At 44.5% G+C, this 23,885-nt stretch overlaps 1 protein-coding gene across 2 annotated transcripts in view; it reads right to left on the bottom strand.

The window, feature by feature from the left end:
* WDR70 (WD repeat domain 70) overlaps positions 1 to 23,885 on the bottom strand; it is a 153,225-nt gene that overhangs the window by 22,709 nt on the left and 106,631 nt on the right. For both annotated transcript variants that reach the window (XM_072135264.1, XM_072135257.1), the window contains exons 13-15: positions 22,980 to 23,118; positions 4,015 to 4,115; positions 795 to 874 (exon numbers count right to left, since the gene is read on the bottom strand). In XM_072135264.1, the coding sequence (XP_071991365.1) occupies positions 795 to 874; positions 4,015 to 4,115; positions 22,980 to 23,118 (320 nt within the window). The remainder of the gene's footprint in view (positions 1 to 794; positions 875 to 4,014; positions 4,116 to 22,979; positions 23,119 to 23,885) is intronic.

Here is a 23,885-nt window from a genome sequence, read left to right as displayed (position 1 = left end):
AGCCACCACTAGGGGGAGCTCAGGAGATTACTACATACTGTATATACACCACCACTAGGAGGAGCTCAGGAGATTACTTCATACTGTATATACACCACCACTAGGAGGAGCTCAGGAGATTACTAGATACTGTATATACACCACCACTAGGGGGAGCTCAGGAGATTACTACATACTGTATATACACCACCACTAGGAGGAGCTCAGGAGATTACTACATACTGTATATATATAGCCACCATTAGGAGGAGCTCAGGAGATTACTACATACTGTATACACACCACCACTAGGAGGAGCTCAGGAGATTACTACATACTGTATATACAGCCACCACTAGGAGGAGCTCAGGAGATTACTACATACTGTATATTCAGCCACCACTAGGGGAGCTCAGGAGATTACTACATACTGTATATACACCACCGCTAGGGGGAGCTCAGGAGATTACTATATACTGTATATACAGCCACCACTAGGGGAGCTCAGGAGATTACTACATACTGTATATACAGCCACCACTAGGGGAGCTCAGGAGATTACTACATACTGTATATACAGACACCCCTAGGAGGAGCTCAGGAGATTACTACATACTGTATATACAGCCACCACTAGGGGAGCTCAGGAGATTACTACATACTGTTATACAATCTGGCTAGTTGTCGGTCACACTCTTCACCTGTCTTACATACAGCTGTATTCAGAACTATACGGCACCAAAAGTGCCCACATACACGGTATTAGGATTGTACAGGGTCAGTGATGGATATGACATTTCTTTGTAGTTACTTACGGGTAATGATGTAGTCTTGGGTAAGTGTCTCTGCTTGTCGTGCTTTCCTATTTGTCTTGACGACACATAACTTTGCCCCCCTAGATGTAGGGAAATAGGATAAGTTAAATAGGACAGAGGTATAGAATAGGTTAAAGAAAATCTACCATCAAAATCCCACATGATAAACCTCATAGATCCAGGCGCCGTGACTGTAATCTTCTTATATTTGCCATCAATGGCTGCCGACCTTCTAACATCAACTTTTAAAATTATGCTTATGAGGTTGAAGGGCTCTGGTGGCGTTATAAGAGCCCATCAGTGCTCTGCTCATCACCATCACCTCTGCTCCCTCAGCCCCATGTAAACTCACACAGTGAGAGGTGGAAGTGCTCCTGCAGGTGGAACAGCCTGCGTAGCTACAGCATGGAGGGGCTCTGGTAACACAACCCCCCCTCGCCGAACCGTTCAGGCTTATTAACATGATTTGAAAAGATGATCTTTGAAGGAAAGAGATTATGGATAACAAATACAAGAAGATTACCACAATAACAGTGCCTGGATCTATGAGTAAGGGTCCCTGTTGTGTCATGTTTGATTTTGAGATTTAAAGATTAAAAGGGAATTTGTTAGATTTAAAGGGAATGTCCAGTCCCAGTGACATCACTTTTTCTGGAATGTGCTAATTACTTTCTTGCTATATCAGAATAACAGAAAAATATAAAATCATAGACATGAACTTACATAATAAAATTCAGCTTCCTGCAGCCACCACTAGGGGGAGCGCAGGAACTTACTGTAGACAGTCCTCCTATAAAGTTTTTGGTGTAAAGAGTCTGCGGTATGCTCCTGAGCTCCCCCTAGTGGTGGAAGCAGGATGTTAACATGTAAGTTTATGTCTATTCCAGGGCTTTTGTTACTCTGTAAAATGATACATTTTAGAATTTTTGTTTCCATGTAAACATAATTGGACTTAATATAACATAATGATAATAACTGGAAATTATAAGCTAAAACATGACTTAGATTCTCTAATACATACATGACTTTAGATTCTCTAAATACATACACTATACACCTACTCTAGTCACACACGAGCCTGCAAGGCGGTCTTATCATTGGGGATATTCTCTGCATGGCACAGATGGCTGAGTAACTCAATTTTCTGGTTGGAGGTGCAGTAATTGGCGCTGCAGCCGGCGGTGGGGGAGTAACATTAACATTCAGCAGCTACACGTCAGCGATATACAGTCATTACCTTTAACTGCGCCATAAAACAAGCGCAGAATAGCAAATAATATAAGACAGCAGACGGGTGCACGAGGCTCGCTCATAAAATTTTTGCACATATTCATTATATTATGAAACATGGGGCGTCCATCCCCGCGATACGATAGCGCAGGCCTCACGGCTAAGCTCTCCCAGATGTCTCTACTCTACACAGATATAAAGAAGAAGATGTGCAGCTGCGGAGGTCATAAAATAAGACTGCACCGCCCCTTTAAATTACTCTCGCTCTTTTATGAGCTATGAGACAGCGTGGTGACCTCGGGGGCATGACCCCATGAAACGCCACTTCATCCACGGTCACTAGGAGAGTCACCAAATGACCCTTCACTTTCACAAAGTCTCTGATGTGGAGAGAAGTGATGGTTATTTAGGAGAAAACCTTCTTTCTTGTTACTTTGAGGCTCCTCATGGCCTTGTATATCAGTCCTGGGATGTGACGAGTCAAGAACAACAGAAGTAGGACTGGAAAATGGATTGAAGCTTGTGCAAGTGCTCTGCGGGGCGTGTCCTTACACTGCTGTGCTCTTAAAGGGGTTTCCCCACAAAACAAGATAGGTCCTATCCACAGGATGGGGGTACATTGGTTCCCCCCGTTTGCATCACTGAGACCCCCACCGATCAGCAGGTTAGGCCCTATCATATATGCCTAACTTGTTTCATGGGAATACCCCTTAGGCCGCATGCACACTAATGTATGCCCGCACGGCTACGGACAGGTTGGCACGCGCCCGGTGCCATGGAGAGAAGAAGGGGTGACCCCTCCCCTCTACATAGAGATCCACGGCATGCGGGCTGTAACACGGGGACATCTTTTTCACGTGTACGGAGCGGTACGGTTCCGTATCCCTCTGTGTGGCCATCGCCGTCTATGGGAGGACATACGTCACCCATACAGTAGTGTGAATGCTGCCTTATACACCGTACACTGAGCAGCTCAGCAGCTCCTGCCCCTTGAGGCGATGCTGTAACAGGCTTTTGGTTGGATATTACAGCAGTAAATCAAAATATCTGTAGATACGTTCAATACAGAGAGCTAAGAGCACAGCAGGGTGAGGACACGCCCCTCCACGTGCATTTGGCCAAGCAAAGATCCTGACATTTAAGTCCTTATTACATATTCCTGTTGCTACTAACAACATACGCAAAAGTGTGATTATACATTTCTCCAGGGATAAGACTAATATGCTCTACAGAGGGCATGGGGAAGAGCAGTGTGAGGACAAGACTCCAGGGCACTTGGAAAGCTTTAATCCTGGAGTATAAATCCACAGTCCTGCTGCTACCAACAACAAACACAAAGGTCTGATTACACATCTCTCCAGATATTGATGGCCTCTACTAGGGATAGAACATCAATATAACGTCCTGCACCTCTTAGGTACATTAGAGGAAATCTACCACCGGGATGAAGGATTGTAAGGCAAGCACACTGACATACTGGCGTGCGCCCCCTCTGGCAGGATCCTCCCTTCTTTTAGCTTCTTATGCCCTGTATTATTTACAAAAAAAAGGCTTTTAAAATTATGCAAATGAGTTTGAATGGCACTAATAAAAGGTATTAATGGAGTCTGGAGCGCCTCAGGCTCATTTGCATAATTTTAACAGATTTTTTTTTTAAAACAAGGGCATGAAAATCTAAAAGAAGAGCAGCTCCTGCCAGAGATGGCGCACACACCTGCATGTCAGTGTGCTTGGTTTACAATCCTTCATCCTGGTGGTAGATGTCCTTCAAATGGTCATACATTGACTGTAATGATAGCAGCCTATAGATGGAGGTAGTTAGACTATTTGACATTTTGGGGGAGCTATTTTGCATATATTTTTTCCCAGGGTGCATTGCTCTACAGTCTCCCTATGGAATGCAGGAGTAGCACATGGATAGTTTGTATCTTTCATGTAATTGCATAGGTTATAATGACACAATGTGGCGAGTACAAGTTTATCTTCTTACCTCTGGCTCTTCACTGGGTCATAATAAACTTTGGCCAGACCATTGCCAGTGCCCACCATGATCTGGTTCAGCTTGGGATGCCACAGGCATCGGACGACGCTCTGCAACAAAGCAGAAAAATCGCATTACAGGCAGTCCTAGGGTTACGTACAAGAGAGGGTCCATAGGTTTGTTCTTAAGTTGAATTTGTATGCAAGTCGAAACTTCATTACAGACACCTTACAGCTGATCATTGCAGCCTGAGACTATAATAACATCCACCGGAGGTCACAGTGGGCAGAGGGGCCCGTCTGTAACTATGGGTCGTCTGTAAGTCAAGTGTCCTTAAGTAGGGGAACGCCTGTATTTTGTTTTCTTACCCGTGTCATGACCCCCTTGTCACTTCATAAGATTCCTGGAAAGCCCAGTTATGGGAACTGTCTCTCCACATACATTATTGTAATGCGTCCAATCATCATATAGTAATAATAATAATCTATATTTATACAGCGCCAGCATATGCCGTAGCTTTACACATCACAGGAGGCAAATACAAATATTACATTGCAGAGTACAAACAGTTATGGAGACTTCCCCCTTGGTCATCTTATGAGTCGGACTCCTAGGTTGACAAGTCATGATTCTAGAAATCCTAAAAGTCTAATTATAGACACCAATGGCCCAAAAAATTCACTTTTTACTATCGGAACTGACAAGGCATAAAACTTTTAGGCCAAGGACTCTTTGAGTGCATCACAATGACTCAATGGAGGGGTTAATGTCTATGTGTGACCTCTGACCTACCGTGACCAGCCCATCATAAAATATTTAGCTTTTTAACCCATTAACCACGTCTGTTTATGACTTTCTGTAAACTGGGAATTTTTTTTTATTTTTTATCTGCAACATGTCAAGATTCTGCAGATTTCATCTGGATTTTAACTGGGTCAATTACTGACCTTAAAAATCCACATGGAAAATTGCTAGAATACTAGAAAGTGCTCTGTGAGCGAAACAGCATGGACTCCAAACTGATACATTGTAACGAACAATTAGAGAGATCTGTGCAGTAGCCCTGTACATAACTAGTCCTGCTCTCAGCTGAGAAATTGTATCCAGTCTAGACAATGCTCTGTGAGCTAAACAGCCTGGACTCCAGACTGATACATTGTAACGAACAATTAGAGAGATCTGTGCAGTGACCCTGTACATAACTAGTCCTGCTCTCAGCTGAGAAATTGTATCCAGTCTAGACAATGCTCTGTGAGCTAAACAGCCTGGACTCCAGACTGATACATTGTAACAAACCAGCAGAGAGATCTGTGCAGCTGCTGTGTTTGGCTTATTGTGTAAAATATTTAAATGGTAATTCCTCCAGAAATCTGACAAAGAGAACGCTAAGAAGAAGTTATGTGTCTATAATTGGCACTAGATACGTCCTCATCACTCAGAAGAGCGTGAATAGAATGAAACTAGACAGTTTATGCAGCGGAGTACAGTACGTCCCAACATCAGGCGCTGTGTACCGCAGAGACACGGGGGAACGTATCGCGGAGAGAAGTCCATGTTCCTGCCGCTCACTAAGAAGTCTAATTACTCTAAGACCTGCGTTCTCCGGAGGGACTTGGGAAGTGCTGGGAAGGAGGGAGACCAGGTATAATTTGCATCGTCTGGAATCACCTGAATATATTTACATGATAACCAGAGGACTGACCCGACTCCAGACTGATACATTGTAACAAACCAGCAATGCTCTGTGAGCTGACCAACTCAGCAGTAGCAGCACAGATCTCTCTGCTGATTTATTACAATGTATCAGTCCAGGATGTTTAGCTCTCAGAGCATTGTCTAGACTGGATACAATTGTGTCCATTCAGAGCCAAAAACCATGTACATAGCTAGTCCTGCTCTCAGCTAAGAAGTGGAGACAATTGTATCCAGTCTAGACAATGCTCTGTGAGCTTAGCAGCCTGGACTCCAGACTGATACATTGTAACAAAACAGCATAGATCTGTGCAGCTGTTTAGCTCACAGAGCATTGTCTAGACGGGATACAATTGTCTCCATTCAGAGGCAGTGGCCCTGTACATAGCTAGTCCTGCTCTCAGCTGAGGAGTGGAGACAATTTTATCCAGTGTAGACAATGCTCTGTGAGCTAAACACATCAGTAGCAGCTGTACAGATCTCTCTGTTGGTTTATTATAATGTATTAGTTAAGAGTTCAGGCTGTTTAGCTCACAGAGTATTGTTCAGGCAGGATACAATTGTCTCCACTTCTCAGCTGAGAGCAGGACTCGCTATGTACAGGGTCACTGCCTCTGAACAAAGACAATTATATCCAGTCTAGACAACGCTCTGTGAGCTAAATACATAAATTGAAACAAACCAACAGAGAGATCTGTGCAGCTGCTGCTGATGTGTTCGGCTCACAGAGCATTGCTGGTTTGTTACAATGTATCAGTCTGGAGTCCAGGCAGTGTTCCGGGTTATCATGTAAATATAAGAGCATTGTCTAGACTGGATACAATTGTCTCCACTTTTAAGCTGAGAGCAGAAGTAGTGTATAAAGTGTATACTAGTGTATACAGGGTCACTGCCTCTGAATGGAATAAATGAGCCATATTATTCACTGGCAGTAAGTAAAGTTGATGAAAATGGTGAAGCATATTTGGAAAACTTTGTATTTTGGGTAAAATTTGTATACAAAGACGCCTTAGTGATCAATGATACAATTTATAACCCTGCCAAGTAAAGGACCTGCTGAAATGCCTGCTGCGCTGATTAAAAGCAAGCAGAGATGGTGAAGAATTGCACCATAAGGTCTATTAGAAAGTTATACTAAGCAGGAGAGCCTCCTCTGGGACTGCCGTGTATTTACTGTGCGGCTATTTTTGGGTCCTTTCATGGAGTGCCAGCCTCTCTGCCCCGCTGCCCCCTGATGTGTTGCTTGAATTGTGCGTCTCATCGGCTGCACTTGAGTAGTCACCGAGAGGAGACAAGAGACCTGTCAGCTGTGGAGACCGTGCAAACAACATGCTGACAGCAGCGGGCGGCCCGTGTCATTACAGCCGAGCGCCACTGACAGGACGCGCGCTACCAGCCTGGACACCGCAGCCACAAGCAGAACACTTAAAGGGGCGCCGTCAGCTCCGGGGGTCACATATAAACTAATCCTATGTCCCTGTGGGTGAAGTGTCCTGCAGCATTACCAGATGGCTTGGACGCAGACAAATCTTCATTTAAATTTATATGCAAATGAGCATATTAAACTTCTTAGAAACTCCTCCCCTTTGACTGCTGTAGGATATAAGAGCACAGCAGTGTGAGGACAGGCCCCTAGGTGCACTGAACGTGTGTCCGAACTCCTCTGTCTTCTCAGTTCTCTGTAGTAAGATCTCCACAGTCTCTTCTTTTTGCTCTGAGTAACTACTTAAGTATCAAAACAGAAGCATGTTACAGCACTTACTTAGAGGGCAGGGGCTGTGGAGCAGAAATGTAAGAGCACAGCAGTGTGAGGACACACCCCTAGTGCCCTTGGAGTGCCTACAATCCATAGTACAGTTCACAGTCCTGCTGCTGCTACAAACAACATAAACTAAGGTATGATTATACACCTCTCCAGGAACAATAGCCAACAATGGCTGCAAAGAGCACAGCAGGGTGAGGACATACCCTCAATCCTACAATCCTGGAATATGAATCCTAGGCTGCCTCTATAAACATATAACCCAAATTTAGTGCGTCCTTACGTTTAGTTAGGATAAATTCCCCCCTAACTTCAATCAAATACCCTACAATAAGGGGAACTCAAGAGTGATGTGTTTATTTCATATATATTAAAACAAATACAGACATTAACTCGTTTGTACAAAAATTAAAATGATCCCAAGATAATAGGGGAGACTTTAGCAGCCCATCTATAGCAAGCTGGTGTTACATTTTTAACAGTGCATCAGACAAAGAACATCTCTTTCTATAGTAAATAGTATACAAATTATTACCTTCTTGCTATGGCTGTTGTCTGCCTCTCGCCCTGCCTCTATAAACAGACTAAAACAACTCTATACTATAGGGTGTTTTGTTGTCGGGTGATAAAGAAAATTTTTGGTGTAAGCTTTTATGTAGATTTTGTGGCTGTGTCCTCACCCTGCTGTGCTCTTGCCCCTCTGCTTTGAACTGCTTCAAAGCTATTCCTATCTGCTATAAATTGAAAAGTATTCATTCAAAATAGAGCAGAAGTTCAAAGCTAAGAGCACAGCAGTGGGAAGTTACCCCTCCAATGAGAAAAGCTACAATTCTTGGATATAAATCCATATATCACAGTCCAGCTGCTACTAACAACATACACAAATGTCTGATTACATATCTCTCCAGGGACAATACCGAACACTGGCTGAAGACTTTATGGTTACACTTGACATGTTCCCTTTTAATGAAATCTACCTTAATAATCCATTCTGATAAACCAGGGACATTACTCATAGATCCAGGCACCAGGACTGCGGTAATCTTCTTATATTCATTATCCATCCTTCCTTTTAAAAACCAACTTTTCAAAATATGCTAATTCATCACTAGAGCTCCCCTATCCGGTAGCTTTACAGGCTGTTACACTGATAAGGAGCACCTCCCCTTCCCACTGCTGCTGTGATTACAGGAAATGCAGGAGAGAGGGTGAGACTGAGATGAGTGTAACAGCTTGTGAAGCCAGAGCACATCGGGCTTCTGTAACACCCTCCTAAAGCCCTTCAGACTCATTAGCATAATTACACAAGTCAATTTTGGAAGAAAGCAGGCCATGGATAACAAATATAAGAAGATACAACAGTCCCGGTGCCTGGATCTATGAGTAATGTCCCCGGTTTATCATGGTGGTAGCCTTCAGTACTGTGTAGCCATCAGTCCGGAGGAATTACGAGGAGGCAGTGACTAATAGGAACCACAGAATAAATCACGTCAGAAGCCGAGATCCTTGTAGCTCCGGGCCACAATTACACCTCCTGACCCAAAACCCGTCACCGGCGCTGAACTGAGGGTTAAATATGTAAATTGCCCCCTACCTGCTGCAGACACCCATTGTTCAATGCTCTGAATGGGGCTTTTAAGATCTGCTAAAAATCTGTCCAAAAAATAATCCTACAAGACCTAAAGGGTTAAAAGGAAAAATTGCGCAGTGTCAGTTCTACGAGGGGAGAGCAGCAGAAAACCTTGTGTTCAAGGTCACGTCTACTAATGGGATGTGACGCTGAGCTGTGGGGGGCGCTGTGCCGGACGCAGGGGGGTCCTGTGACAATGGTCAGAGCGAGCGCATTCAGGGTGACACATAGCGGGGATTGTGACAGGACGCTGACACAGCCGCCGCTCCGATAATGGAATGTGTTTGGATTATGGATTTCCAGAGCCGCGAGGGGCTTCATATTATGTCCATTTATATGATGAAGCTTTGTGGTATTTTTAGAACAGATTTTTGCACTCGCGGAACAGAGTTAGAAAGACATGGCTGCTTGGTCTCAAAGACAGCGCCCCCCTCTGTACTCAGGTTGTGTCTAGAATTGCGCGTCTGCCTATGTTCATGTTGGAAGCCCCTGAAAGGGGAGATTTTATTAGAAAACAATACTCTTGGATGGACCCCCCACTCCATGGTGCGGAAGTAATGACAAAACATTCATTGTTTATGTGGCCGCTGAGCCTATAAATGGCAAGGGATTGGCTCAGTAGTCACGTGCACCACGTAAGCAAAGACAGTATCGATGGGACTAGAAGCAGTGCAAACCAGGAGCCGCCTCAATAATGGAAGTCATGACATTTACACTCATTGTTCACCCACCTTGCCTCAGTGGTCACGCCTCCATGAATGGCATGAAATTGGCTCAGTAGTCACACGCTCAATAGACCTGGATTCAGCACTTCCACTCCACTGAAAGCAGCGGAGATCAGGGGACCCAGGGGAATCCTGACAAGACTGAAAGCGACGACATTGTAAATGTAACCACTGAGCCAATCTATGCCCTATGTATGTATCTAAGGCCAAGTATGTAAGGATGGCACTGATTGGCTAAGAATTATGTGCACAATGGTCATGAATTCAGCACCTCTAGTGCAATGGGACTGGAAACAGTGGAAACCAGGAGCCCCTCTAAAGTGGGAAAGTGATGACATCACATTCATTGTGTCCGTGACCAATGAGCCCCTCCCTGACGGGACTGGAAGTACAAACCCACAAGGAAACCCCTTTTAAGACAAGAAAAAAAGAAAATTTTATTGGAAATGTGACCACTGAGCCAATGCCTGGTGGTTAAAATTACAATTACAAAGTTTATATACATTAGTAGAAAAGTACCTGATGCCTGCTAGATGATTTGATTGGTGTAAACGCCAATCCAGTCAAACCCAAACTAACTTTTAGAAGAGCACGTACTCTAAAGAATATCTTGGCTCCTAGCCGCCTACGTCCTTTATCAAATAAAACTATGCAGCCTTCATTCTTCCCTAAAGTAACAGGAAGTTTCCGATGTGGGCATAACAGGTGCAAATGCTGCGAGATCATCAAGCATAGACAACCAGACTTTAAGTCAAACATAACTGGTGAAACGTTCCGAATAAAGAATTTCGTGAACTGTAGCTCCCAATATGTCCCAATATGTCATCTACCTCTTAGAATGTACCACAGAACAAATATTGAAAATGGTTTTGCACTACATAGTGTATCTCGCCATGCAGCGATACACCATAACAAGAATTGCAAAGACTTCAGCATAATTCCCATAGAGTTTGTAGAACCGTCCATTCCCCAAAGGTTCGATCATTTGAAAAAGAGAGAGATGTTCTGGATCTTTAAATTGCAAAGCCTTGTACCTACAGGACTGAATGAATGTTTAGAGAATGTATTTAAATAATTTTAAATATTGTATGTATAGTATATTGACATTCAGTCCTCATTATACCCCAATGTGTATACTGACATACTGCTTAATTTTTGTCTCTGCTTCCCGTTTATATAGAATATTTATTTATTTTTAAAATGCATTTTATCCATTTATTTCTTCATAATTGCATCCATACCCTTGCTTTAAAATGTGCTTAGACATATCCACTATGTGTTTTGTTCCCCCTCTTACCACCATTTAACATTTTATTTTTCAATTCTAATTGAGATTATTACTGCCCGTTTATGATGTAACAACTATCCATTGATGCAACTGTTTTTTCATATTTGCTCCGCTCCACCGTGTTCTTCTCCCTGGTGAGAGCGGATGATAATCCTTCCTGTGCGCATGCGCTATCCAGCATCATCATGTGACACATCACATGATGCGTCATGTGACACCGTGCGCCCGATAATTTTTTGTGCGCATGCGCGAACCGGAAAACTGGAAGTGTCGCTTACTTCGCGCCAAAACTCACCTAGATGGCGTTTACACCAATCAAATCATCTTGCAGGCATCAGGTACTTTTCTACTAATGTATATAAACTTTGTAATTGTAATTTTAATCACTTGTCCATATTTGAAAAAGAGTCCAAGCACCCGAAACGCGTCATAGGACTTGTCCTTTATCATAATTATCCATGTTTTAGTTCTTTTGTATTTTGGCTTATTTTAACAATAAATTTAATATCCTTGACACAATTTTTGTTTCCTTGGATTATCTAATTGGCGCCCCGATAGTGCTCATACCTTTTTTTCCCACATTCTCTGTATACATTACCGGTGGTTGTCACGGCTACCGGTCCATTCTGAGCACTGGGAGCGACTAGTTACTCCTTCCACGATACTAGTGTCATACCTCTGGATCTATTTTGGAACCTATACTGGACCCCAGGTTGGGCCATCTATGCATTCCACCAAGGATTTCACAAGGTGAGCACATTTTATGTGTCTACTATTTTCCAATACCCAGACGATATTACCCGAGGCGCCACCCTCTGTACCTTCTTTTTCCTTGTTCTTGTGTCAATGCCTGGTGGTGGCATCTGTATGAATGGCTCAGCAGTCACACGCACAATGAAAGTGAAGTCAGCGCTTTCAATCTGATGGGACTCGAAGTAGCAGAGTTGCTTTTTTTAAGACTAAATGTGATGGCATCATGTTCACAGTGTATGTGACCACTGAGCCGATCCCTGGTGTTAAAGCTCTTGATAGGCTAAGTGGTCATAATCTGATTGGAAAGGAAGCAGCTGAGATCACAAGCCTACACTCAATCCACTGGTATCCCTCCAAAGACTGGAAATTACTTTCATTGTAAATGTGACCAATCGAGCCAATCCCTGGCCTCAGTGGTCACTTCCGGTTTGGCTCAGTGGTCACATGCACAGAACTGGAAAAAAAATCTAACAATGAATGGTCAGACTGGAAGAGGTAATGATCGGAGACCATTTTGTTGAATCACTGGCCAAACTTGTCACATGTGCATGTAGTAGAGCTGGGAATAAACATTACCTGCTGAGACTGGAACGAGTTTGTGACCTCATGGACAACCCCTTTAAATCAACATGGCTGCCCATTTATTTAAATAGCGCACACAGATTACGCAGCGCTGCACAGAGCTTGTCACATCAGTCCCTGTCCCCAATGGGGATCACAATCTAATCAACCTACCAGTATGTTTTGGAGTGTGGGAGGAAACCGGAGGACTTGAGCCCAGGATCACAGCGCTGTAAGGCTGTAATGCTAATCACTGAGCCACCATGCTGCCAGAATCTCCCTACTAATGGTATACTCACCGACAACACCAAGTGCCGACTCATTGGCATCTCCGTAGCTGACGTGCTGTACTTCCAGGCCTGAACGTTACCCAGTAGCGCGGGCTCGGGGCAGCAGCCATAGTGAGGGGGAGGAAGGTGTAGAAATGATGTCTATTTCAACTCATTAGGTGAGACAAGCCGGAGAGCACTACTGTTCTAGATAATATATAACACATGGAAACTATCCACACGGCCAAATATATCCGAAATCCAACGTACTGTGAGATCTATAACAGAGCAGGGTGGAAGGATCCGTCACAGTGTGCCAGGGTCACGTGCGTCATGATATCAATTATACAGGACAGGGATCAATGAGAGCGCAGACGAGGAAATCCAGGAAAACCATTATTACACCGGGATAGGCTGCAGCTGCTGTCCGCTTACTGCTGCACGTTTTATGAAATTGTGTCGTGATAATGTAACAGTATTGCTGCGCTACAATAATTTACGACCAAAACCAATTGCCCCAAGTTAAAAAGTTGTCACATAGATTCTTATGCGGACACCAATCACCATCCACATCAATGATCACACAAATCTGGCATAAAGACAGATGCTGCTGGAGAGCAAGAAGTTTCTATCTCTCCCCAAGTGCTTTATTCCCATCAGTACTTCTCTATAGTGTCCTTTATTATCCAGCTCTGAAACTAATGAAAAAGCCATAAAAGTCATAAAATCGCCAGATATATTGTTCCTAGTCATGTACACAATCCAGGCTAATAATTTATTCAAACATTGTGGAAAGGTTAGTAATGCTATACATTTTATAAATAATTTTTAATAAAATGAAAGCTCGCACAGCCACCACTAGGGGGAGCTCAGGAGATTACTACATACTGTATATACAACCACCACTAGGAGGAGCTGAGGAGATTACTACATACTGTATATACAGCCACCACTAGGGGGAGCTCAGGAGATTACTACATACTGTATATACAACCACCACTAGGAGGAGCTGAGGAGATTACTACATACTGTATATACAGCCACCACTAGGGGGAGCTCAGGAGATTACTACATACTGTATATACAACCACCACTAGGAGGAGCTGAGGAGATTACTACATACTGTATATACAGCCACCACTAGGGGGAGCTCAGGAGATTACTACATACTGTATATACAACCACCACTAGGAGGAGCTGAGGAGATTACTACATACTGTATATACAACACTACTAGGAGGAGCTCAGGAGATTACTACATACTGTATATACAACACTACTAGGAGGAGCTCAGGAGATTACTACATACTGTATGTACATCACCACTAGGGGGAGCTCAGGAGATTACTACATACTGTATATACACCACCACTAGGGGAAGCTCTGGAGATTTCTACATATTTTATATACAACCACCACTAGGAGGAGCTGAGGAGATTACTACATACTGTATATACAACACTACTAGGAGGAGCTCAGGAGATTACTACATACTGTATATACAACCACCACTAGGAGGAGCTGAGGCGATTACTACATACTGTATATACAGCCACCACTAGGGGGAGCTCAGGAGATTACTACATACTGTATATACACCACCACTAGGAGGAGCTCAGGAGATTACTACATACTGTATATACAACACTACTAGGAGGAGCTCAGGAGATTACTACATACTGTATATACAACACTACTAGGAGGATCTCAGGAGATTACTATATACTGTATATACAACCACCACTAGGGAGAGCTCAGGAGATTACTACATACTGTATATAAACCACCACTAGGAGGAGCTCAGGAGATTACTACATACTGTATATAAACCACCACTAGGAGGAGCTCAGGAGATTACTACATACTGTATATAAACCACCACTAGGAGGAGCTCAGGAGATTACTACATACTGTATATACAACCACCACTAGGAGGAGCTGAGGAGATTACTACATACTGTATATAAACCACCACTAGGAGGAGCTCAGGAGATTACTACATACTGTATATACACCACCACTAGGGGGAGCTTAGGTGATTACTACATACTGTATATACAAGGCCACTAGGAGGAGCTCAGGAGATTACTACATACTGTATATACAGCCACCACTAGGAGGAGCTCAGGAGATTACTACATACTGTATATACAGCCACCACTAGAGGGAGACCAGGAGATTACTACATACTGTATATACAGTGACCACTAGGGGAGCTCAGGAGATTACTACATACTGTATATACACCACCACTAGGGGGAGCTCAGGAGATTACTACATACTGTATATACAGCCACCACTAGGGGGAGCTCAGGAGATTACTACATACTGTATAGACAACCACCACTAGGGGGTGCTCAGGAGATTACTACATACTGTATATACACCACCACTAGGGGGGGCTCAGGAGATTACTACATACTGTATATACACCACCACTAGGGGGAGCTCAGGAGATTACTACATACTGTATATACAGCCACCACTAGGGGGAGCTCAGGAGATTACTACATACTGTATATACACCACCACTAGGGGGAGCTCAGGAGATTACTACATACGGTATATACAGCCACCACTAGGGGGAGCTCAGGAGATTACTACATACCGTATATACACCACCACTAGGGGGAGCTCAGGAGATTACTACATACGGTATATACAGCCACCACTAGGGGGAGCTCAGGAGATTACTACATACCGTATATACACCACCACTAGGGGGAGCTCAGGAGGTAAGCGGAGACTGTCCTTACATAAACCTCAATATGCAGTAGGCAGAGGATGTGGAAGGTTTGGTACTCTATACAAGAAAAGATAGATCTAAGAAATGATCCATAATTGTTAGGGTAATATCTATATCCTGTTGTGCAGTGAGTGCAGCCCTGAGTCTGGCTGGGACCCTGGCACACACATGGCTGGGGTGGTCATACTGGGTTATTTGTGAACTGCTCCAGGAGGTTGTTAACCCCATCCATGGGTCAGGGATTATGCTGGGAATGGATGCTGTGTATATACACAGGAATGGCTCCTGGCTTCTGTCACATTTCTGTTTAACCCTTCCCTGCTTTTCTATTTTGAAAATCTTTTTTTTTTTTTAAAAGCTTTCAACATTCTGCATCAGTTCTTAGTGATTTTCAAGATCTCTGCTTGCGGTCATGCAATATGAACGTATTGTCATTACTTTATAATAATCTGCGTCTGTCATAAAGACGCACAGCTCATTACGAGGCTCTGGTATTGTGCAGCTGTGTGTATGGGGAGGTACACTCCCTGACACTGCTTTGCTCTGAGCTCTCTGCATTAAACTGCTGAACAGCTCACCCCCTCTGCTCTCAGTGAGCTAAATGATTGGAGACTATAGCATCTGAGTTCAAATTGGTCTCGAAAGCATAGTTCCAACATTGTCTGCAGAGAGCACAGCAGTGTGAGGACCCACTCCTAAAATCCAAGGAGAATACCTAACCGCTGGATGCAGAGAGCACAGCAGTGTGAGGACACTTCTTCAAGTGCACTGAGGGTGTTACAATCATGAAATGCAAATCCATATTACACAGTCCTGCTGCTACTAACATATGTATCTCCCCAAGGACAATACTTAACATTGGCTGCATAGAGCACAGAGCACAGCAGGCCAAGAAAACCCTCCTAGAGAGCACTGATGAGCTATAAGCCAGGAATATAAATTCATCTATCGCAGTACTAACAATATACATGGTGGTACGATTACACTGCTCTCCAGGATAATGCCTAACACTGCAGGGCACAGAGCACAGCAGTGTGAGGTCATCCGCAAGAGTACTTGGATAAGCTACAATCCTGCAATATAAATCTTCATTGTTCAGGACAGCGGCGAGAAGCTGTGCAGAAGCTCTAGGCAGAGAGCTAAGAACACAGCTGTGTGAGGACAACCTCCTCATTGTGAGAAGCTACAAACCTAGGATGTAAATCCATCCCTCACAGTTCTGCTGCTACTAACACAAAAGGATCTATTAAGGTAGATCCGGTGGTGGGTGCATCTAACGTATGTAAGGATAGCTCTTTTTAGGGCTAATCCTTTACTCAACTACGATATATCTTTTATTATCTTTAATCGGGTAATACAGGCAGCTGCACAATCTCGGCCTGAGCTACTGCGCATGCGCAGAAGTCTGGTTTTGCGGACGAGTGGCTGCACGCTGAAGCTAACTGGTAGGAGGATCAAAGTGGCTACTGGGGCGTGAAGAAGCCACGCCGTGTAGCCTCAGCTCCAGCTACTCCACGCCCCAGTAGCCTCTTTAGAAAATTTGCATATTCCCCGATTAAAGATAATAAAAGATATAGTGGAATAAAGGATTAATCCTAAAAAGGACTATACTTACATACATTAGATGCACCTAACACCGGATCTACCTATTCGGTGGTAGGTTTCCTTTAAGCCTTATTTCACTGTCCTGCTGCTACTAACAACATACACAAATGTATGGTTACACATCTCTCCAGGGACCTGCCGACAAGTTCCCTTTGAAGTCCAGTGACAGGCGTGCGCATCCCCATTTTCCGGATGACTCCAGACATTAGCATGCGGTCAGGCGTCGTATTCATTTACTATGTCAGTGGAGTGCGAGCGGGTAACTCATGGTGACACGTTCAGGTTCTCACTCCAAGGTCACTTTGATATAGAACACGGGTTTGTCCTTTCAATGCACAAAATATTTGTGAAACGGGAGACTTCGGCTTAGTGCACCAACCATTTTGGGAACATGATTCGGCCTGTAAATAAGGATGCAATACGGTGCTACAGTCCTGAAACCTGCGCCGGGGGGCTGGTATGTGGACGCGCGCCTCGATGCTATTACATATCCACATATTGGGGGCTCAAGTGACTCCGGGAGATTAACGGAGAAGCGAACCTAGAGGTGCAGCACTCTGGAGGTTCATGAGACATAATGGGGTACACTCTGCCCTCCACATACCCAGCGCTGTGCCCATACTGGCCACACACAGGATGTAAATATACAGAGGTTTTGTCTTCGCCAATGGCACGTCACACGATAGAGGGCGGCGTGGAATGAGTGCGATGAGGCATGAGGCACGGCTCAGCCTCACTTGGCAGGACATTTTAGAAGCGGCTAACAAGTGGCAGATCATCAAAGCCAGCGCCTCCGACCTGCACCTTCCACTCGCTCCTCTATGTGCATTCCTCCCAGCCTGGCAGGGGTCCATATCCCAAAAAACGGATTACATTACAGGGAAAGGAAGTGGAGGGAAATAGCAGGCGAGGCTTTCACAAGACGCTAAAAATGGAATGCATGCCGAAAAAGCTCTGCTGTCTGGAGGCTCCTGCGCTGATACGGGGGTGCACCGAGTGGACCAGAGCTGGGAATCTGCTCCAATATCAGGATACAAGACAAAGCCAAAGCTATGGAACAGCGCAAAAGCCTTACAAAATCTAACAGCAAGGAGGAGACTAGTCCGAAAAACAAATTTCTATACCCCCCTACGGAGGATTTAAACCTCTGTATATTTACATCCTGTGTGTGGGCAGTATGGGCACAGCGCTGGGTATGTGGAGGGCAGAGTGTACCCCATTATGTCTCATGGGCCCCCAGAGTGCTGCACCTCTAGGTTCGCTTCTCCGTTAATCTCTCGGAGTCACTTGAACCCCCAATATGTGGATATGTAATAGCATCGAGGCGCGCGTCCACATACCAGCCCCCCGGCGCAGGTTTCAGGACTGTAGCACCGTATTGCATCCTTATTTACAGGCCGAATCATGTTCCCAAAATGGTTGGTGCACTAAGCCGAAGTCTCCCGTTTCACAAATATTTTGTGCATTGAAAGGACAAACCCGTGTTCTATATCAAAGTGACCTTGGAGTGAGAACCTGAACGTGTCACCATGAGTTACCCGCTCTCACTCCACTGACATAGTAAATGAATACGACGCCTGACCGCATGCTAATGTGTGGAGTCATCCGGAAAATGGGGATGCGCACCCCGGTCACTGGACTTCAAAGGGAACTTGTCAGCAGGTCTCTGGAGAGATGTGTAATCATACATTTGTGTATGTTGTTAGTAGCAGCAGGACAGTGAAATAACGATTTATATTGCAGGATTGTATCTTACCCAAGTGCACTGAGGGTGTGTCCTCACACTGCTGCGTCCTTCGCTCCCTGCATACAGCATTACGTATTGTATGTATTTTTCCTGGAGAGATTGGTAATCATACCTCTCTGTTAGTAGCAGCAGAACTGTGAAGTATGGATTTACATCCTAGGTTTGTAACGTCTCACATTGAGGAGGGTGTCCTCACACAGCTGTGTTCTTAGCTCTGTCAGCAGAAATGTACCCAATAAACCATCAACTTTATATTGTCAACACCTTCCAGTTCAGGTTTCTTTCATGATCCAATGTGATGGCATCATCCAGAACATCAGCTTTGAAGAGATGTAGATAGCTTTCGGGAGAGTTTAGCACTGAAGTCCAGCTCTCCCTTCCGGAGAACACCCATTCTGTTGTGATTAACCTCCTGAACCCGATTTTAGGAGATATGGTTAGTGATGTCCATGGATGGGGGATCATCAATTACATTGTAGAAGTCATTCTTAGGCACAGAGTGCTTGACTTTAGTGCTAAATTCTCCACCTCCTTGACTATACCACCAACTTACATCTCACTCCAAAGTTGATTTTAAGAATGATGCCATCATGTTTAGCTGTGAAAGAAACATGAAATGAAAGGTCCGAAGCTTCTTGACAACATACTGGTGGTGGTATGTTAGGTTTGAAAGGTTTCCTTTAAGACCCTCATCTATTATCTAACACAGTGGGGCACATTTACTTACCCGGTTTGGAGGAGATCCCGAAAGCGCATTGTTTGGCGACAATACACTGAACCGATTCAAGAAGATCGTGCGTCCGATGTCCTGCATGCGTCGCTTCCCCGATCTGGTCCGCCGGAGTTCACCATCTTCCACCAGGTGCATGTAAGTGCTTGGCTTGCATCACCATTTTTAAAGTTAAATCCCGCGGTTTGTCCGAATCTGTCGGATCGTCCGACGGCCCGCCCCTCTGATTTGTGTCGCATGAAAGCCGGCGCGATTGTGACTAAATCTGATCGCGTTTGACACAATCTCTTGCTAAATACCTGTCCCAGCGGTGCGATCCCCAAAAACATCGGAAAACCCAACTTAGTAAATAAGCCCCAGTATATCTGTTTAGAGGAGTCAGCACAACCACTGATTATAAAGAGATCCGTGCAGTACTAACATTCACCTGTGATGGCGCTGCAGGAAACCAGAACACTTCTAAATTTCTCTTTGTCCAAAGTGATTTCTATAAAATCGGTGCAGTTTCAGCCCCCACCCCCTCCCCAAACAGCGTTAAACCCAACGACAGGTAGGTATGTCGAATTGACGCTCATCCGGAGGTGACCTATCGGCGTCAGTATTCATGTGCGCTGATCAATGATTGATGTTTGATCAACCGGATGTGACCCAGTATTGATGTTTCTTTCAGAGAACCTCTCACCACCCCAATCTCTTTTCATCCCTAAACAGGTGTCAGTCCACCAATTTTATTTCATTTCTCCTCTGTAATCAAGAAAGACATTTGATATGCTAATGAGGCTCTCTTCTGTCAGGTGGGCGGTGCAGGGCACGTGTTAATCTCGGAACCTCCCACTTGACAGGAGAGATTAGAATTAGTGAGATCCATGCTTTTGCTCAGGCAACTCATTGGGAGCAGATACTAGGCCATATTTGTTCTTGGACTTAGAGGGGCATTTTAGTAAAACCGCAGTTACCCCCTATAATAATAATCTTATATAGCGCCATCATATTCTGTAGCTTTTCAAATCATAGGAGACATAGACAAATATTATATTACATTACAGAGCACAAACAGTTATATATACATAGAATAGTTTGTTTGGAGGGGGTTCCACCGCTAGGACCGGGTCAGATCACAGGAATGGCGGTCTGTTGTGCCCTCACTGCATCCACCACCGGTCCCCAACTCAGCTACAAATCCTTTCAATTGGGGATAACTTGAGGTTACCAGAATACCCCTTAAATAGGGCCGGACAAGCTCAATAATTCGCTCATACAATGTTACCTGTAATTTAGGGGCAGAGCTAAAATCAGAGGGTGGAGCTAATGATGGGTTAGGGGTGGGGCTTACAGCTTATGCGTCTAGATCTGTGAAGCTACTAGGTTTTGTTTACAGAGATAGGGGGCAACATAGAGAGATGAGGGGTACAGAGATGTAAGTAGGGGGCAACATAGAGAGATGAGGGGTACAAAGGAGAGGTAAGTTGGGGGCGGGGGGAGCAACATAGAAAGAAAAGATGCAAGTTTGGGGCCATAAAGAAAAGAGTAAAAAAAAAAATGAGAGAGATGGGGCCAGACGCAGGAAAATTGAGATTCAAATCAAGAATAATCTTTTTGTTTGGGAAAAAAAAAATTGAGATTTAAAATTTTAGCCTAAAATTCATAATTAAAAAGGAATTTTCCAATTTTGGCAAATTAGAGTCAATCCTAAATATGATTAAAATGCCTGCCGTTTTTCCTGATTCTTTTTTCTATGTTTATTCTTTATGATTTTCAAGATCTCTGCTTCCTGTCATCCAAGGGGGGATTAGTATCGTTCCCGGGGAGCGAGTCATTAGATGACAGCAAGCAGAGAAGGGATTGTTAGAGGAAGTTATGGGAAACTTTCATACCCAGGCTGCCAAGAATAAGCATAAATGAGAAGAGGCTTCCCGTGTAACCTATCCGTAGCTATGAGTGAATTGCGTAATAATAATTTCTTTAAATTTCTTTATATATAATTTATTTATATAGCGCTCACAGATTACGCAGCGCTGCACAGATCTTGCCAAATCAGTCCCTGTCCCCAATGGGGCTCACTATCTAATAGTATGTTTTGGAGTGTGGGAGGAAACCGGAGGACACGTGGAAACCCATGCAAACCCGGAGAGAAAATACAAACTGTTTGCAGATGTTGACCCTGGGACTTGAACCGAGGACCCCAGCGCTGCAAGGTTGTAATGCTAACCACTGAGCCACCGTGCTGCCCTACATTAACAGATATGACCATATGGATAGAGCTGCGCCCTACTTGGTACCGTAGTGAAAGGCCAGGAGCACACATATTGACAGCAAATTATATTTTATGGTATGGACTAAAAATGCAGCTCTGGAGCCCAAAATAGGTGAGTTCTGCTTCTGCTCCCTCCATTGAATATTACAGAGTGAGGGCGATAACCGGGGCGAGCGCCCGCTATGGTATATTATACTACTGCACATTAATCAGGTTGTAAATCCGGTATCTATAAAAGCCGTTGTGTTACAATGTGTCAGGGGGTGGCGGATCGATAGAGAGAGACAAGCACTCCCATTATGGATGATCAATGAAGACTGGACGCAGAGTGACGGCCCGGATGGGGGGCTCCACAATCTCCATGTAAGTGAGGGTCCATTTACTAATAGACACATCTAGTGCTAGCAGCAATCATGGGAAGAGACAGTCAAGGTCACACACACCACATGCTATACCCTATCCTGCAACGTGCGGACGTTGTACACCACCAGACCTTCCGAAGTAATCCATTGTGTAGGTGCCAACTTTAGGTGTCTGCTATGTAGGTGGCAGCACTGGGACCCTTGTAGGGAGGGGGGGAGCTTTAATATTGTTGTATCTAGTAGATGGCATAAAATCTCATTACTAGCCCCCATAACGCCACCCCTATCATCCAGCAGGTAGTGGGCCCCATTCAGAAGTCTATGGGGCCCTAGTTCCGCCCCTGGGTGATGGTATTAATCGTATGTAAGGACGGTAATAACTGAATGGTGATTTTACTTGTACTGAAAATAGGTGGAGGTATTAATTATGTTGTATGTAAGAGAGCGTTTAATTTATGTAGTTGGTGTGAATATGGTGTAATGTATGTAGCAGGCAGTATATACTGTATATAGGTGGAAGTATCAATAGTACTGAGAGCATTAAGTATTTTGTATCTGCAGTCCCCCCTCCAAGACCCTCAGTCACTCACACTCTTGAAAGAACTTGATGGAGAAAATATATAATCTTTTTAAGCTTGTGCTTTACATTTCCTTGGTCGTCCTCCATTTGATGCTTTGTACCAGAGAGCACCACAGCTAACAAAAAATATTACAGCAACCCCCGGAGGAGAAAATTAGAACTGAGGTTCAGAGAAAAAAAAATAAAACATAATAATAAAATAATAGAATAACAATTTAAAAAAAAAAAAAAAAAAAATTGAACAATTAATGAATAATAATGATAACTCACAGCGTCTGTGACGGAGATCTCATAGGTCTTCTTGAAGTCGACCAGGTCAAAGAAAAACAGCTTCCCGTTACCTTCTCCCTTTTTCACCGAGATCCCAGTAATCAGGAGTTTATCATCAGGACTGAAGCAGCAATCTGTCCTGTGAGAAAGGGAATGGAAGGATGAGTGAAGGAGAAGAGGAATATATGAAGAGAAGAAAGAAAGAAAGAAAGAAAGAAAGAAAGAAAGAAAGAAAGAAAGAAAGAAAGAAAGAAAGAAAGAAAGAAAGAAAGAAAGGAAAATAGGCAAGAGGGAGGGGGGAGGAAGGGAGACGGAAGCGAAGGTGATAGAGGGGGGAAGGAGAGAGAGAGGAAATAATAGAGAGGGATGGAGAGTGAGAGCGAGAGAGGGGGGAGAGGGAAGGAGGGGGGAGAGAGGGAAGGAGGGGGGAGAGAGGGAAGGAGGGGGGAGAGAGGGAAGGAGGGGGGAGAGAGGGAAGGAGGGGGGAGAGAGGGAAGGAGGGGGGAGAGAGGGAAGGAGGGGGGAGAGAGGGAAGGAGGGGGGAGAGAGGGAAGGAGGGGGGAGAGAGGGAAGGAGGGGGGAGAGAGGGAAGGAGGGGGGAGAGAGGGAAGGAGGGGGGAGAGAGGGAAGGAGGTGGGAGAGAGGGAAGGAGGTGGGAGAGAGGACAGGGAAAAAGAGAGGGAGGGAGAGAGAGAGGGAGTGAGTGAGGGAGTAAATGAGAGAGGGAATGAAGGAGGGAGAGAGGGAATGAGGGAGAGAGGGAATGAGGGAATGGGGGAATGAGGGGGAGAGGGAGAGAGAGAGAGAGAGAGAGAGAGAGAGGGAGGGAGGGAGGGAGAGAGGGAGGGAGGGAGGGAGAGAGGGAGGGAGGGAGGGAGAGAGGGAGGGAGGGAGGGAGGGAGGGAG

This window comes from Engystomops pustulosus, chromosome 1 (assembly GCF_040894005.1).
Source record: "Engystomops pustulosus chromosome 1, aEngPut4.maternal, whole genome shotgun sequence".
NCBI lineage: Eukaryota > Metazoa > Chordata > Amphibia > Anura > Leptodactylidae > Engystomops > Engystomops pustulosus.
This window is presented reverse-complemented; position numbering and strand designations above follow the sequence as displayed.